Below are 15,011 nucleotides of genomic sequence, written 5' to 3'. Positions count from 1 at the left end.
ATAAATAAAAGACCAACATTGGTTCCAAAACACCCAGAAAATTTAAAAAAAATGTAAGTAGACGCTGACCTACCAATAACTACCGGAGATCCTGACAAAACGTGGGAACATACAGAGAAGTATGTCTGAAGCCATATACAGCACAAATTCCAAAGAAAAAATAGATAGGAAAAACATTGGATGCCTAAACAGACTCTCAACCAAAACAAATAGAGATAACACCATAAATACAACTATAAAACTTGTGCAAAACGGACAGAAATAATTATATTACAAACATATGTGCACAATTAGAAGAACATGCTGGCCGAAAAAAAACTTTTCTCAGAAGTCAAATATCTAGCGAAAGAATTCAAACTTCACACAGATCATCAAAGATAATAGTGGAAATACCTTACTAACTCAAACAATATTACACAGCCAAGAAGTGATGAAAAAGAACCATAAATAATGAAATCTGAAATTGAGGCGGCAATAAAAAGCTAAAAGTCAAGAAAGACAAAATTGAAGATGAAATAACAGCTGAAACACTCAATAAAATCTGGAACAGGGTCAGTTCATTTTTATTCTCATATGTTAAAAAGTTCCCCAAGATCAATCAGGATTCGTCGCAAATAGGGGCACAGGAGAATATACATTATTATAATATACATTATTAATAGTACATTAATAAATAGTACATTAATATACATTATTATAGTATTTGTCAAATTGTAGAAAAACCTCGAGAATTTATTCTGGAAACATATTTGTGCTTTGCTGACTACTTCAATACCCTTGAACTGTCTACTTAATTAAAGGCCTTCAATAGTGTAAAATGGGATAAACTGTGGCATATACTTAGGGAAATAGATCTTACGCCAAAAGATCTAATCCATTTATTGTAAGAACTGTATATAAATAGTACCGCCAATGTATGAGTTAATAACATGCATTCGAAAATATTTAAATTGAAATTTGCAAAACCTACAATATGCTAATGATGCCTAATGCCTGATGCAGTACGGTTAAGATACGAATGCGCATTTGCCGGATTTCACGCCTTGTCAACAGATCCAAGTAGTGGTCACGTACAGAACCCTACAAAGATCTTACTACGGCGGTGCTCTATTACGAGTAAGACTACCTTTTTTTGATTTTAATTTATAATGCATATAATGTTGACTTTTTTACGCAAAATTCATATTTTTCGTTGTCAATAACTCATCAAAATGCATAGGTATATATTTCCAGGAATTATTCGAATTCGTTGGATGACATCACTTATAAACGATATATGATTAATTGTTTTTACATCACTATATATTTGTGTATATTGTCACAATCGCTACTTCAAGTTCAAAATATTCGAAAAAAATTAGTACTTTACAAGCTATTTATATATTTCGTGGAGTATTCAATTATTACAACTTTTCAATGATTTTTTATTTTATCGTATATATAATATAAAATATTAGACTAGTACTGCTGAGAGATGCATTTTATCCAAGCCGGTCCTTTGCGACGCTCTTGAGTAGACAATTATTGGTCTAGTATTTCTTTAGTAATATATATTAGTTTTTTTAACTCTTCTTCTGCGTCTATTGTTTCCGATCCAGGTAGATATTCTTGTCCTCTCATTTTTTGTCGATGTCTCTTAGTTGTTTTAAGTCATATTTCATGGGTTTCGGTTTTCGCACTTTTTCATGTTTAAGAATAATGTTAGCAGCAAGTGAGTTGTAGTACGACTGAATATCCGCGCTGGAGTATGTTTTTACCAATGTTACTGAATGTCTAAACCTTTTGTTAATTAAAATTAAAAAGGAAGCAATAAACCTAAATTTAACTTAAATATTTTTAATAAATATCTTAGTTTACAATGAAATAACTACATCTATTTACAAATCAGTTGTAAGGAGATCAGTTCTTTCTACTATAACATGTAATTCAGTCTCTCTATACGTCCTACCATCTGGAACTATAAGACTTAAATTTCCTTTCTTTTCACTTTTTTTATCTCCATATTTTCGTACTCTATACACAAATTTATAATACAATACTATGCCAGAAATTAAGGCTATCACTAATGTTCCTACAACACAAACTACAATTATTATAATGTAATAATTGCTAGCCACTGAGCACATGTGAGCTTTAAAATATGTCACTGTCATATATTCATTATTAGACATGCACTGTATGTCTTCGTAATACGAACTATCTTTAATTTTTTGATCGGTATCTGAACAATCACAGTTTTCTCCGAGGTAAATATTTTTGAATTGTACATTGGGCTCTGACACACTCAGCGCTCCACTGCTGAGTTTGCCTAATCTGTTAGAATCAAAAACGAATAAGGATTCACCTAACAGCATATCTTTTCTAAAAGTTATTCCTCTGAGAGCACCATCATCCATCCGTGTGAAGTTGTTGTTTCGAAAAATAACCCTTCCCCTTGATATAACTTTAAAAGCTTCTCCATTTAAATCTTTGACGTTCGTATTCGTTACTTGAAACACTAAAGGGTTGTATACAGTAAATCCTCCAGGTCGAACTGTATTAAAGGTACAATTTTCTATGGTAAAATTTTGGTATACGGTGATATTAGAGAATGCCCTACTTGGTAATAGATCGGCAGAAACATTGATTAGCTCTACGTATTCCGTCGAAAACTTTTTAAAACTTTGTACACCCACGTTTCTCAAAACTGAATCCCTTATTGATATTTTTTCAGTCTGTAGTAAATTAACAAATGCTAAAGGATCTAAACGATCAACGCTCACGTCTTCGAAAGTTATTTCACTAATTCTGCCTGCAAAAGCATGACTTTGAATTTGTGATATGTTACTCTTATAAAGGTTAACTTTTAGAGAAGGAACAGTGATGTCGAATCGTTCTTCTTCTATTTGTCCGCTATTTTCTTTGTATCCGTACCAGTTAATACTGTCTGTATCCAGTTGAATGGTACCAATTTTACTTAAAGATAATGCTCGTAAGTTTCGCATTTCTGCTACAGCATTTGCTTCTATTTTAACTGACTTACATCCGTTGATTAATATTTCGGAAGTCGAAAAGGAATTAATGGATTCTGCCTTGATTGTCATCTGAAAAAGAAATGAGTCTTTATTAATACATATATACAGGGTGTACAAACTTTAAGAAATTTAATTTTTGGTTTTACTTTTGAACAATCGTTGCATAAAATTAACATAGACTTGTATCCACATTTACATGTGGAATTCTTCGACAGTAGACCCACCTATGCTATAAAGTAAGTAGTTTCTGAACTGCAAAAAGATTGAGGCTTTCGAAATGTGGCTTTATCTTCGAATTCTGAAGATATCCTATACCGGCCACGTTACTAACCAGGACGTTTTATTAAGAATGCAAAAAGGAAAAGAGTTGTTAATCACAATAAAAACAGCTAAAATCAAATACCTCGGTCACATCATGGGAAACAGCGAAAAATGAGGGTTGCTGCAATTAATTCTACTAAGAAAAGTAGAAGGAAAATGATGACCAGGAAGGCGAAGGATTTCCTGGCTGAAAAATCTATGTACGTGTTCAATACAACAACCACAAATATTTTCAGAGCAGCAGTTCTCAAAATACAGATTGCCTTGATGGTCGGCAACATTCGAAACGGATAGGCACTAAAAGAAGAAGAAGAAGCTGATATCTTTTGCCGCTTGTAGGCTTTGGACGTTGGATTGTCAGCAATATTATGAAAGCTTTCGTTACAAGCAGCTGCTCAAAACAAATTATTTAACTGAAGACACGTTCGTTATTTTGTGCAATGAAGATAGTTTAGTACGCCCAATTTATCCCTTTCCTTATCTTTTTCTTGAAGAATGGGTCCTAAGATCTGGTATTTAGGTTATCTAATGAGGTGATCAAACTATTCTGTTGTTACTTCTCTTCTTTAATCGTTTGAAAAATCTTCTCATTTGTAGTGTTTGCCTTCCACGAGATAATCAGAATTCGACAGCATCACGACAGCTCAAATGCTTTCAACCTGTTCACCGTAGGGTCCAGTTCTCATATTTGTACAGCAAAACTGATAATAATATATAATAATAATAACAGCAATTATAACAGCCAATATGAATGCCAAGCATGAGAAATCATCCAACATCTTACCGGGGGCTACCAGGCGTTTGTCGGTACTGATTATGAAGAACGCCATGACTAAGTAGGAAAGATTATCCACCAGGAATTAGCCAACAAACTGGGATTTCTCCAAACCGAACATCTCCCTTATTATTAATACATTCCTGACAGAATGCTTGAAAACGACAACTACAAGCTATACTGGGACCGCACTGTGGTCACAGAACAACCAATTGCACATAATAGACCAGATCTCATACTAGTTAATAAACTTACTAGACAAACAACACTAATAGATGTGGCGATATCTGCGAATAATCTGCGGGTTAAATATAACGAAAAGATCGCCAAGTATATAGAAAGAAGGAAAGAAATACAAATAAGGAGACAATGGAGAATGGAAATTACCCAGACAGTACCTATTATTCTATATATTACTAGTGTTCTTCCGAAAAACCTCCTAGAAAACATAAAACAGCTGGATCTAAGTGAACACCTGTCTAAGACCATTTAGACAGCTGTGCTACTCTCGACCTCCAGATGCCTATGAAAATTTTTGGGAGATACTCCAACGTACAAAGTCACCTAGGGCTCGATAACACGGAAATAGTTCCACCAGAGCTCATTCCTTTTGATACTGTAGGTAACTGAGATGAGTGAACCCCTTAGAGGGAGAGTGAGCCGTATGGCTAAATAACAGGAAGAAAAAATGCGCTTATGGATGGGTAAACGTTTGCATGGGCGACATCCCAATGAGCAGGAAAGATGTTTTCCGAAACAGAGAGCTTCCTCACTCGCCATTCGGAATCAGGTTATCCCAACCAAAAATTTGAGTCAGAGACCATCAAATCCAAAAGGACAAATAGCTATATGGATGTCAAGCCCAAGAAACCATTCATCTTATCGAGGGCTCTCAGGCGTATGTCGGAACTGATTATAAGGTACTTTAAAACTCAGTGGGAAAGATTATTGATCAAAAACTAGCCAACAAACTAGAAATTATCCAAACCAATTATCTGCATTATTATCATAATGTTTCTGACCAACGACAACGAGAAGCTATATTGGGACCGAACTGTGCTCACAAATTATCCAGTAGCACATAATATTCCGGAACATATCTCATATTAGTTAATAAATTAACTAGACAAACAACACTAATTGATGTGCCGATACCTAACAACAATACTAACAACTAACAACCCAACTAATTATACAAATAAGTAGACTAGGAGAATGAAGAGTACCTACCCAGACGATACCTATTATACTGGAGTCATTCTGAAAAACTTCCTAGAAAAGATAAACAGTTGAGTCTTACTGAACATCTTTATAAGACCATGCAAAAATCTGTTTTACTCTCGAAGTCCAGATGCGTACGAAAATTTTTGGGAGATACTCCTGAGTACCATGTCAGCTAATTATCATCATCGTCATTGGTGCTGCAGTCCTAGAGTAGAGCCTCGACCTTCCATTCGTCTAAGAGGGTTGTTCTGGTGCGATCTTTTTAGGTGTCCTGTTCATCTTAGTCTTCCTAGTTTTATGAGAGATATCACGTCTTTACTACCGGATATGTATTTATATTTATGGTACATCTTGTAGTTGTACCTCCTCCTCTAAATGCCGTGTTTACAGAGACCACTGAATATTCCTCTCAGGATTCTTCATTGAAATATGAGCACTGGCAGTATAAGGATTCTATATATTGTTATTGTTATATCCTGTCACCTGACACTCGATAACACGGAAAGATTTCCACTAGAGCTCAATCCTTTTAATACTATAGGTATCTGGGATGAGTCAATTCTTCCATTAGAGAGGATTGTGAGAATTGTAAAGTCACTGTATCACTAGTAAAATCACTAAAGTATAATAGACCAGCATTTCTGTGTCTGATTGACCTAAAGAAAGCGTTTGACAGAGTAAGACTTAAAGATGTAATCCATCTTCTGTATAATAGAAAAGCTCCCCTAAATATTGTAAAAACTATCGAAAACATCTACCAAAACAACAAAATGGAAGTAAGAATAGATGGACAACTTACAGAACCTATAGAAATAGGCAGCGGAATAAGAAAATGTGAATAATTGAGCCCCATGCTGTTCAATTTGATCATGGATGAAATCATCAAAAGCGTTTTCAAAGGAAGAGGATACAGAATGGGAAACAAAGAAATCAAAATACTCTTTTACGCAGACGACGCAATATTGATAGCCCAAGATGAAGATAGTCTGTAAAGACTGGTCCACAGATTTAACATAAGAGCAGAAGGATTTAATATGACAATTTCATTTCAGAAAACTAAAACAATAGTAGTCAGCAAAGAACCAACTAGATGTAAAATAGAAATTGATGGCATCAGTAATGAACAAGTAATGGAAATAAAATACCTGAGAATTACACTGTCTAGCTATGGAGACCTGGACAAAGAAGTGAAAGATCAAGTACAAAAAGCAAATAGACTGGCAGGATACCTTAATAACACTATATGGCGAAACAGACACATGTACACTGAGATGAAATCAAGACTTTATAAAGCCAGTGTTAGACCAATAATGGCATATGCCTCAGAAACAAGACCCGACACAGCCTACTGAAATCGGCAGAGATGAGAGTACTGAAAAGAATAATTACAGGAAATACGTACAGTGTATAAATGAATGGACACAAAATAGAAAAAAAGAATGGAATAACCACATAAGCAAAATGGAGGAGACCCGTGTCGTCAAAATAGCAAGGGATAAGTCACCAATCTGCAGATCAAGTATCGGACGACCGCGCAAAATTTGGATTGACAAACTTCCATAGAGGTATTAATCCGTCAATGAACAAGCAGAATTCCTACGCCTTCAAGAACTGTTGAGGTTTACAAATAAAAAAGGAGGCAATAGAATGAATACATCAATAGTATACGTACATATTATGAATAGTATACATACATAAGAGAAGAACTCCGAAAATCAATTAAATACACTCACCTCTGCTCCGTTTTCGCAATTGCAAGATAACCTCGCCATTGATCCTCCGTGCCACGTACAGCCATATTTTCTATCGTCGGTAACGTCTTGTGACTTTACTATCCGATATAATGCAATAAATAAAATAGTCAAAAATTGCAAATTTCTAAAAATTCTCATTGTCACAGTCCATCTCAGCTACATGCTGTATCCTTGTTTCAATTATTTGCAACAGCGTAAAACTGAAAAAAAAAATAAGAATGAGTACTTATAAAATAAAATACCTAAATACCTAAAATATATAGACACATTTCAAAAGGATTTTATTTAACAGTGCCGTAGGTACTGGTAATAATTATAACCATCTTTTTTTAAATAATAAATTTTCTTATTCATTACATTTTTAAAATGTGTACATAATATTATTGTTGCCGTGGATTGATTTTTAGTTTACCTTGTTATTTTCGTTTCCTATCTTATGTTATAATTGCGTAGGTATTTATTATCTTCAAATTATTTTTTTATTGTAAACTCACATCGATAACCGTTTAATAAATTGTTTATGTTTGAGATGGATGCCAAGTAATAAAATATGTTTATACCTACATAAAATATTTTTGATTCGATAGTAAAACATGATATTACATTTACGATAAATTTAGTTTTATAAAATTTTAAATCATTGTGTCATCACCATCCTAAATCCTAGACAGATATGCCTGTTTCGTGACTTTGAAGTTGTTGATAACTTTAATACGGTGGAATGTGGAAGTGTATAAATACCGACCTGAACAAATTATCACATCGACAAATTGTTTTATCATCAGTTTTTTTTGCAATCTAATATTTTTTAGCATTTATGTGAAAAATATTTTTTAACTCTTCTTACAGTTGTTCAAACTAATAAATGAATAATTATAACCATGTTTTTATAAATATATAAAAACAATCCAAATAGGATAAATTTTTACTTTTAAAAGGGTACATCTTTTAACGGTATAGATATCTGTCATTTTTCAACCCCCTTCTTCCAGAACCACAAACCTTTAATTTTCTTCTTCTCCTTCTTCCTCTTTATAAGCAATTCTGCTTGTTCATTGGCAGATTAATATCTCTATGGAAGTTTGTCACTTCATCTTTTGCGCGGTCGTCCGATACTTCTTCTGCCGATTGGTGACTTATCTCTTGCTATTCTGACGACACGGGTCTTCTCCATTCTGCATATGTGGTTATTCCATTCTTTTTTTCTATTTTGTGTCCATTCATTAATACACTGTAAGTTACATTTTCTTCCAATGTCTTCACTTCCCTTTCGATCTCTCAGCTTATATCCTGTAATTTTTCTCAGTACTCTCATCTCTGTCGTTTCCAGTAGCCTTTGCGTTGTGGCTTTGTCTTGTCTTGTTTTTGAGGCATATGCCAATATTGGTCTTACACTGGGTTTGTAAACTTCACTTATACACTGACATTATCTTAGTATTAATGTGTCTGTTTCGGCATATAGTGTTATTAAAGCATACTGCCAGTCTATTTGCTTTTTGTACTTGATCTCCCACTTCTTTGTCCATGTCTCCATAGCTAGACAGTGTAATTCCCAGGTATTTTATTTCCATTACTTGTTTACTGATGCCATCAATTTCTATTTTACATCTGGTTGGTTTTTTGCTGACTACTATTTTAGTTTTCTGAGATGAGATTGTCATATTAAATTCTTTTGCTCTTATGTTAATCTGTGGACCAGTCTTTGCAGACTATTTTCATCTTGGGCTATCAATATTACGTCGTCTGCGTAACAGAGTATTTTTATTTCTTTGTTTTCCATTCTGTATCCTCTTCCTTTGTTAACGCTTTTGATGATTTCATCCATGATCAAATTGAAGAGCATGGGGCTCAATGAATCCCCTTGTCTTATTCTGCTGCCTATTGCCTTTAATTGTAAATAGGGAATCTACCATGTGTGGCACATTATTATACAGGTCTTTGGAATGGCTATGTAGATTATGTCCATTCAAGTCACTATCACGCAGATCTTGATGGTAAAGATGTAGAGATATAGCAACCCTGGGTGCCTGCGGGTAACAAGAAAAAATTCTTACAAAAACTTAATAGTTTACACCAAAAGGGCACTACAAACTTATAATTAATTGCTCTTATACCAAAATCGGGACAAATCTTTGACAGATAGGAGAGCACTCACTACACGTATATGTGGAGTAAATCCTTGACGAATTTTTGAGGGCTTATGAAACTGAGATGATGCTTAGTCCTCGTCTAATTTGCTTTTGTTTTTGTACGCGGCTGATTGGTGTTCGGGAAGTCTTTTTTGAAACTAGTTATGTCTTTTATGCACAAGGAGCACTAACACTATTATCATTTATATACCTACGTACACGTTTCGCAATGTTGACAAATGATTGTTAAAATTATTGCCAAAAGTTAACTTTTCTTATTAAATTAAAAATATTTTTAAATAATATTCGAACAGAGATTACAGTTTTGTGAGATTTCAGTCTGGATCATCTTTACTTATGTTCCATACCAAGTGTATCTTGTAGGGATGCAATTTGTAATATTTCAGTACTCTGCGGACAGTAGTCCGCAAAAAACCAGTTTCTTGAGCTATTTCTTAATAGTACTTAAAATTGCTTATCTTGATAAGGTTGAATAAATAATTTCGCTCTTCTTCATGCACACTTCCCATTTATTTTGCACACTTCCCATTTATTTAATATCGCTGTTGAACAGTACCAACAACATTACTAAATTTCTTCAAATTTCGTGACGCGATGAAAAAAAAATTTCACGTCATTAACACTAGTAAAGCATAATCGTTACGTTTAGTGTTTAAGAGGTAACACTTTTAATAAATTAATACTTTTTCACAAGAACGGAGTTAATATGAGAAAAAAATCATGGATGCCTGAATTCTCCAGGAAAATATCTTTCTAATGATGTTCCACACTTGGTATATTCCCAATTTAAAATTAAAGGTTTGTGGTACTGGGAAGGAGGGAGGGGGTTGACGTATGAGATATCTATAAATACTTGTTTCGAGCATTTTCATCAAATTCAATGAATATTGCTAAATATCAGGGTGGACTATCCTGTACATACCCATACATATAGTACCATAGGACAGATGTGAATAAAGTATAAATAAATAAGCACTTATGAATTAACTGAGAATATGTCATTTACTATTGATTTATTGATTAAAAAAACACAAAATACACATGCACTTCCTTCAACAAAATCACCAGACACCCGCCCCGCAACTGACTGGGTGAGATGCGTGCTGCGACTATTGCGCTGCCCAATCCCAAGGTGTAATAACATTGTGCCCATAAAATGCATGGCACATGGGGAAAGTGTTGGCCTGGAGAGCTGACGAACTCTGTGCAATTATAGCCTAGACTCGATACGGGCATCCTGCCGTGTTTGACAGTGTTTTATCCCAACTCGTGGGAACAAAATGAGACGAAGACAAAAAGAGATGACCGAGAAGAGAACTTAGAAATGGAGACTTCACAAATAAAAATATAAAAGGAATTAGTAGAGAAATGGCCCCGATCGCTGATTCTGTCCTTACCCAAAATCGGTTTTAATGGTCCTACATAGAGTACTTGGTGAACCTTCAGCAGAGTTAGGCAGCTTTTGAATAACTTCTGTTACTACGGGATGGTTCGATGCTATCGAAGTCTCGAGGACTTTTATAATAGTTACTGGAAGTTGTACAATAAGCCGATTGGGTGCAGTACTACCGTACCGGTGTACAACAGACGGCTTCAAGGGAAGAAAAAAATAACTTGTTTTCTAACCAATTTTTCTTAAATTTCCCCTTAAGTCATTCCTTAAGATTTCAATAAGTTAAATTTTCCTTGCCATTTTTGAAAAACTTATTTAAATATGAAATAGTTTAAATCTTAACTTAAGGATTTTGTAGAATACCTATATAATAAGAAAACTTGCTTAAAATTCAATTGATACCTTGCGTGTGTAGATTATTTTTTTGTTACTTTTCATGATATTACACTTCTAAGCTCAATGTTAGATCATAAACTAAGGTTTTTCGTGTTGGGACTGCGTCTTCTTTGGACAACTGCTTCCCAACTTTTTTTGAAATAGAAGTGTGGAATGTTCGATTTCTTGTTGGGATTTTTGTTGGCGAAAAAGACCAATTTAGTCATTGTATACGTGGCCACGGGAGATGACATATACATCACAAGAGAACAGAAGACGTGGTGATGACTTGCTTATTCTGTTTGTGACGAAGCGAATATATGAAAGAGAGGCGACAGGCGATGGAAGAAAGGTGACAGGCAATGCAAGAGTAGCCGATCCGAGTTAGCTTCACGTGAATGAGTAGGATGATTTAAATGTCGATGAATATTAGTCTTTTGTAATTTTTAATCAAAACATTTAAAATCAAAGTAAGTATAAAAAAATGTATTTTCCTGCTACGTGAACCAGAACTGAAGATTTTTGTTAGATTGATAATGATCATGTAAGATAACTACAATAATCTTGGATGTGAATGTTGATAAATAGCGATGATACATCGGCAGTATGAGAACGTTTTGAAGGGTAAATCGTTAAGGATAAAATCAAGCTAATCAAACATGTGGAATTACTGCTAAAAGAAGAAGTACGACCAATATTTATACGGCTCAGTATGGTAATATATTTCAATAAATTAAAATAACACTTATTAAGTGTGAATGTGTATATAGTTGTGAAATAACTCTTATCTTGCAATTGTGTAACGATAAATTGTTTATATCTACAATATTATACCTACCTATTGTGAGAACTTTGATACTTTAAACAAGGTAATAATACCTCTCCTCATCGTGCTTTGTTATGGGTACAATAAATTACCTCGTATTTATCACATTTATTAAACAAACAATAGTCTCTGATCAGGTTGTCATATCAAACAAAAGCAAATACTTACGAAAATTAAAAAGTACATACCCTAGTATCCATTATTCATTACATAGCAGAATAAATCGATAACTGGGCAAACATCACCGACGAAATATAACTGACAAACGAGCCATCTATCATTTATTACATATTTTGTTTACTCAATTATTAAGCACTTCGTCAGAAACGCACCTTGTACTAAGTTTGTTCACTTTTTAAACATTCGACACGTCTCTGTTGGAACTAAAATGTGAAATAAAACCAGGTGAATAATATTTTCTATCTGCGATAAGATCGGTAATATTCGAATTGTACGAGGGAGGAAGGTACTTAATAATAATTAGTTAATTGTAATCGATCAATTGAGAACTAGAATAAATTAGGACAATAAAAAGTCTGCAATTTACTTCTTGAGCTTGTAAAATACTTTTTGAAATGATAATGAGAATTTGTAATGTACTAATACGTGTTTCATAGTGATTTATAAATAATTGATAAGCCACCTTTGGTTTTTTTTTTATAATCGGTAGTCATCCACCCATCTTTTTCTCCCTCTACCGAAGGTCATAGTAAAGACCGTTCTAGTTATTTCACTGCGTTAATTATATTTTTATCCATATTCCGGTTTTCTATCTTCCCAACGCCTTTCGGTAGGGACAATGAACGCGCGAGTTGTAGGTTTCTATTTTCTATCTTTTACCGTATTTTAATTTGATACCTAATTTGGTTTTCGCAGAAGGCCTAGGAGCGCGTGAAGCTCTTTTTTACTTAATATACTGATACAAAGATGCCTGGACGTCAATCAAGATATATACGCATGTTTTATTGCCTATAATAAAGCATTCGATAAAGTACGACATGAACAATTAATGAATGTCCTGAAATCAAAGAAGATTGACTACAACGACCTCAGGATCCTATCAAATTTATACTATAAACAGCGAGCAAAAGTACGTGTTAACCAACAGCTGTCAGAAGAAATTGAAATTAGAGTGGAGTGAGACAGGGATGCGTATTGTCGCCAATTCTTTTTAATGCCTACTCCGAAGAAATTCTGAAAAAAGCTCTTGAGGGTGAAACGTCTTTAATAAAGCTAAATGGAGTTCCCATTAACAACATTAGATATGCGGACATCAAATTCAGAGACTGGTGACCAGAATAGCGGAGTATGGAAAAGAGTACGGTCTAACAATGAACGTCAACAAGACGAAATTTATGAGAATATCGAAAACTCAAAGAAATAATGAGAATCTTCTAATAAACGGAACCAACGTCGAACAAGTGGACAAATATGCATCTTTGGGAACAATGATTAACTCCACAAATAATTACATTCAGGGGAACAAAATCAGAATAGAAAAGGCAAGAGCAAATTTCAACAAAATAAGAAGAGTGCTATGTACAAGGGATATAAAATTGGAACTAAGAGTTAGGTTGGCAAAGTGCTATGTTTTTTCGACTTTGTTTTATAGAATGGAATCTTGAACCTTGAATGCGACATCAATGAAAATGGAATCATTCGAGCTGTGGGTGTATAGAAGAATTCTGAAAATATCGTGGACAGAACACGTAAGAAACAAAGAGGTTCTGAGAACGAGGAATAAGGAAATAGAAATTTTAAATACAATTAAAACAAGAAAATTGGAATATCTCGAACATATTACACGTGGAGAGAAATACACCTTACTCCTACTGATTATGCAGGGAAAGATCCAAGGAAAAAGAAACATTGGGAGTCGTAGAAGGTCATGGCTGCGCAACCTGAGAGAGTGGTACGGATGTACATCAAATGAACTTTTCAGAGCAGCCGTCTCAAAAGTCCGAATAGCTATGATAATTGCCGACCTCAGCCGCGGATATGGCACTTGAAGAAGAAGAATTTGAAGTCGCAGATTAATTATGGATTTTAATTTACTAAAATTTTATTTTTCTGGTTAGCGCATGGCTTACCCATAAACTCACGAAACTATTTGCATCAAATTGAGGTACTGGGCCGACTAATTATATTTATAAAAAGCTTAATTGAAAATTATAATATTTCCTGAAATTTATATATGTGGATATCATATAAATCTGTCCTATATAGAGATATGTTGGATCTTTCCATTCCCATCTAATTGCGAACAATGTAATATTTTGGCTTTGGTGTGTTTGAGCCTGTAAAAAGCTATAGTCCATTCCATACTTCTTTAATCCTAACCCATAACATTTTTCAGTTGTGATGTTCTTTAAAAAAAAAAATGTGTTCCGTGTTTGGAGATGATTCACTTCTTTATTAAAATTATTTTACGTGTTTTTTTACAAATGTAGATTTGTCACATAATAAGAATAAAGACGTTATAGTGCAAAAACTAAAACATACTGTCATTCTGCAGTAAATTATAGTTAAAAAATACTTGTCTATTTGAAAATTCATTCTTTAACTTTGCATAATACACTCTCTTCATTGTTTTTAACAGAAGTCAACTTTAGCATGAGTCTACCCCTTGAAATATTTTTATAATTTGAGACAATTCCAACTCGATATATATTTTTAAGAACGTTATAATTTGTAGATTGGGTTGGGTTCAACAATTCAAAAAGTTCCAATAATTTTCTAAAATACTGATATAACTCAAAATAATGCTATAACCATAGCCATAATAATACAAATAGACTGAGTGCTGCAATTCAGGACCGTTCCGCCAGTGGGCCTGAGAACGCAACGCATCCTGCATCTGGTTCTAATGTGCCGGGTTTATCCACCACGTGACCTTCTCTTCATTTGTGTTTGGATTTTTCCAGCCTTGTGGTAATTTCTCATTTTTTCAAATTCGTTTTATTGGGTTGGTTATTCGTTTGAGCAATAACTGTCCACCTTTCTTGAACATTATTGCTGTTACCTATACCGTTTTCTCCTGGACTCGTTGTTATTTTTCAGCTGTTTATAACCACTTCTCAGAGCCTCAAAGACTCAAAGGTTGAGTCTAACCTTTCCTTTTCCGTCTTTAGTACTTTTATAATCTTTCAGATTATAAAAAATAGAAATTATTACTACTC

General features: G+C 34.1%; 2 protein-coding genes across 6 annotated transcripts in view; one reads left to right on the top strand and one right to left on the bottom strand.

Annotated features, from left to right (window-relative positions):
* hiw (MYC binding protein highwire) overlaps positions 1-15,011 on the top strand; it is a 415,280-nt gene that overhangs the window by 129,260 nt on the left and 271,009 nt on the right. The window lies entirely within an intron of this gene.
* The window catches only part of LOC140447993 (uncharacterized), a 32,822-nt gene continuing 19,631 nt past the window's right edge, over positions 1,821-15,011 (bottom strand). For 2 of the 4 annotated variants that reach the window (XM_072541012.1, XM_072541011.1), the window contains exons 2-4: positions 12,021-12,215; positions 7,068-7,288; positions 1,821-3,083 (exon numbers count right to left, since the gene is read on the bottom strand). In XM_072541012.1, the coding sequence (XP_072397113.1) occupies positions 1,878-3,083; positions 7,068-7,226 (1,365 nt within the window). In that variant the 5' untranslated portion in view covers positions 7,227-7,288; positions 12,021-12,215 and the 3' untranslated portion in view covers positions 1,821-1,877. Of the gene's footprint in view, positions 3,084-7,067; positions 7,289-12,000; positions 12,216-15,011 lie in introns of all 4 variants that reach the window. The other 2 variants (XM_072541013.1, XM_072541014.1) reach the window with 2 other exon arrangements.

The sequence above is a fragment of the Diabrotica undecimpunctata genome, chromosome 8 (genome assembly GCF_040954645.1).
Source record: "Diabrotica undecimpunctata isolate CICGRU chromosome 8, icDiaUnde3, whole genome shotgun sequence".
Classification (NCBI taxonomy): Eukaryota; Metazoa; Arthropoda; class Insecta; order Coleoptera; family Chrysomelidae; genus Diabrotica; species Diabrotica undecimpunctata.
Note: the sequence above shows the minus strand (reverse complement) of the source record. Positions and strands in the feature narration are given on the sequence as shown.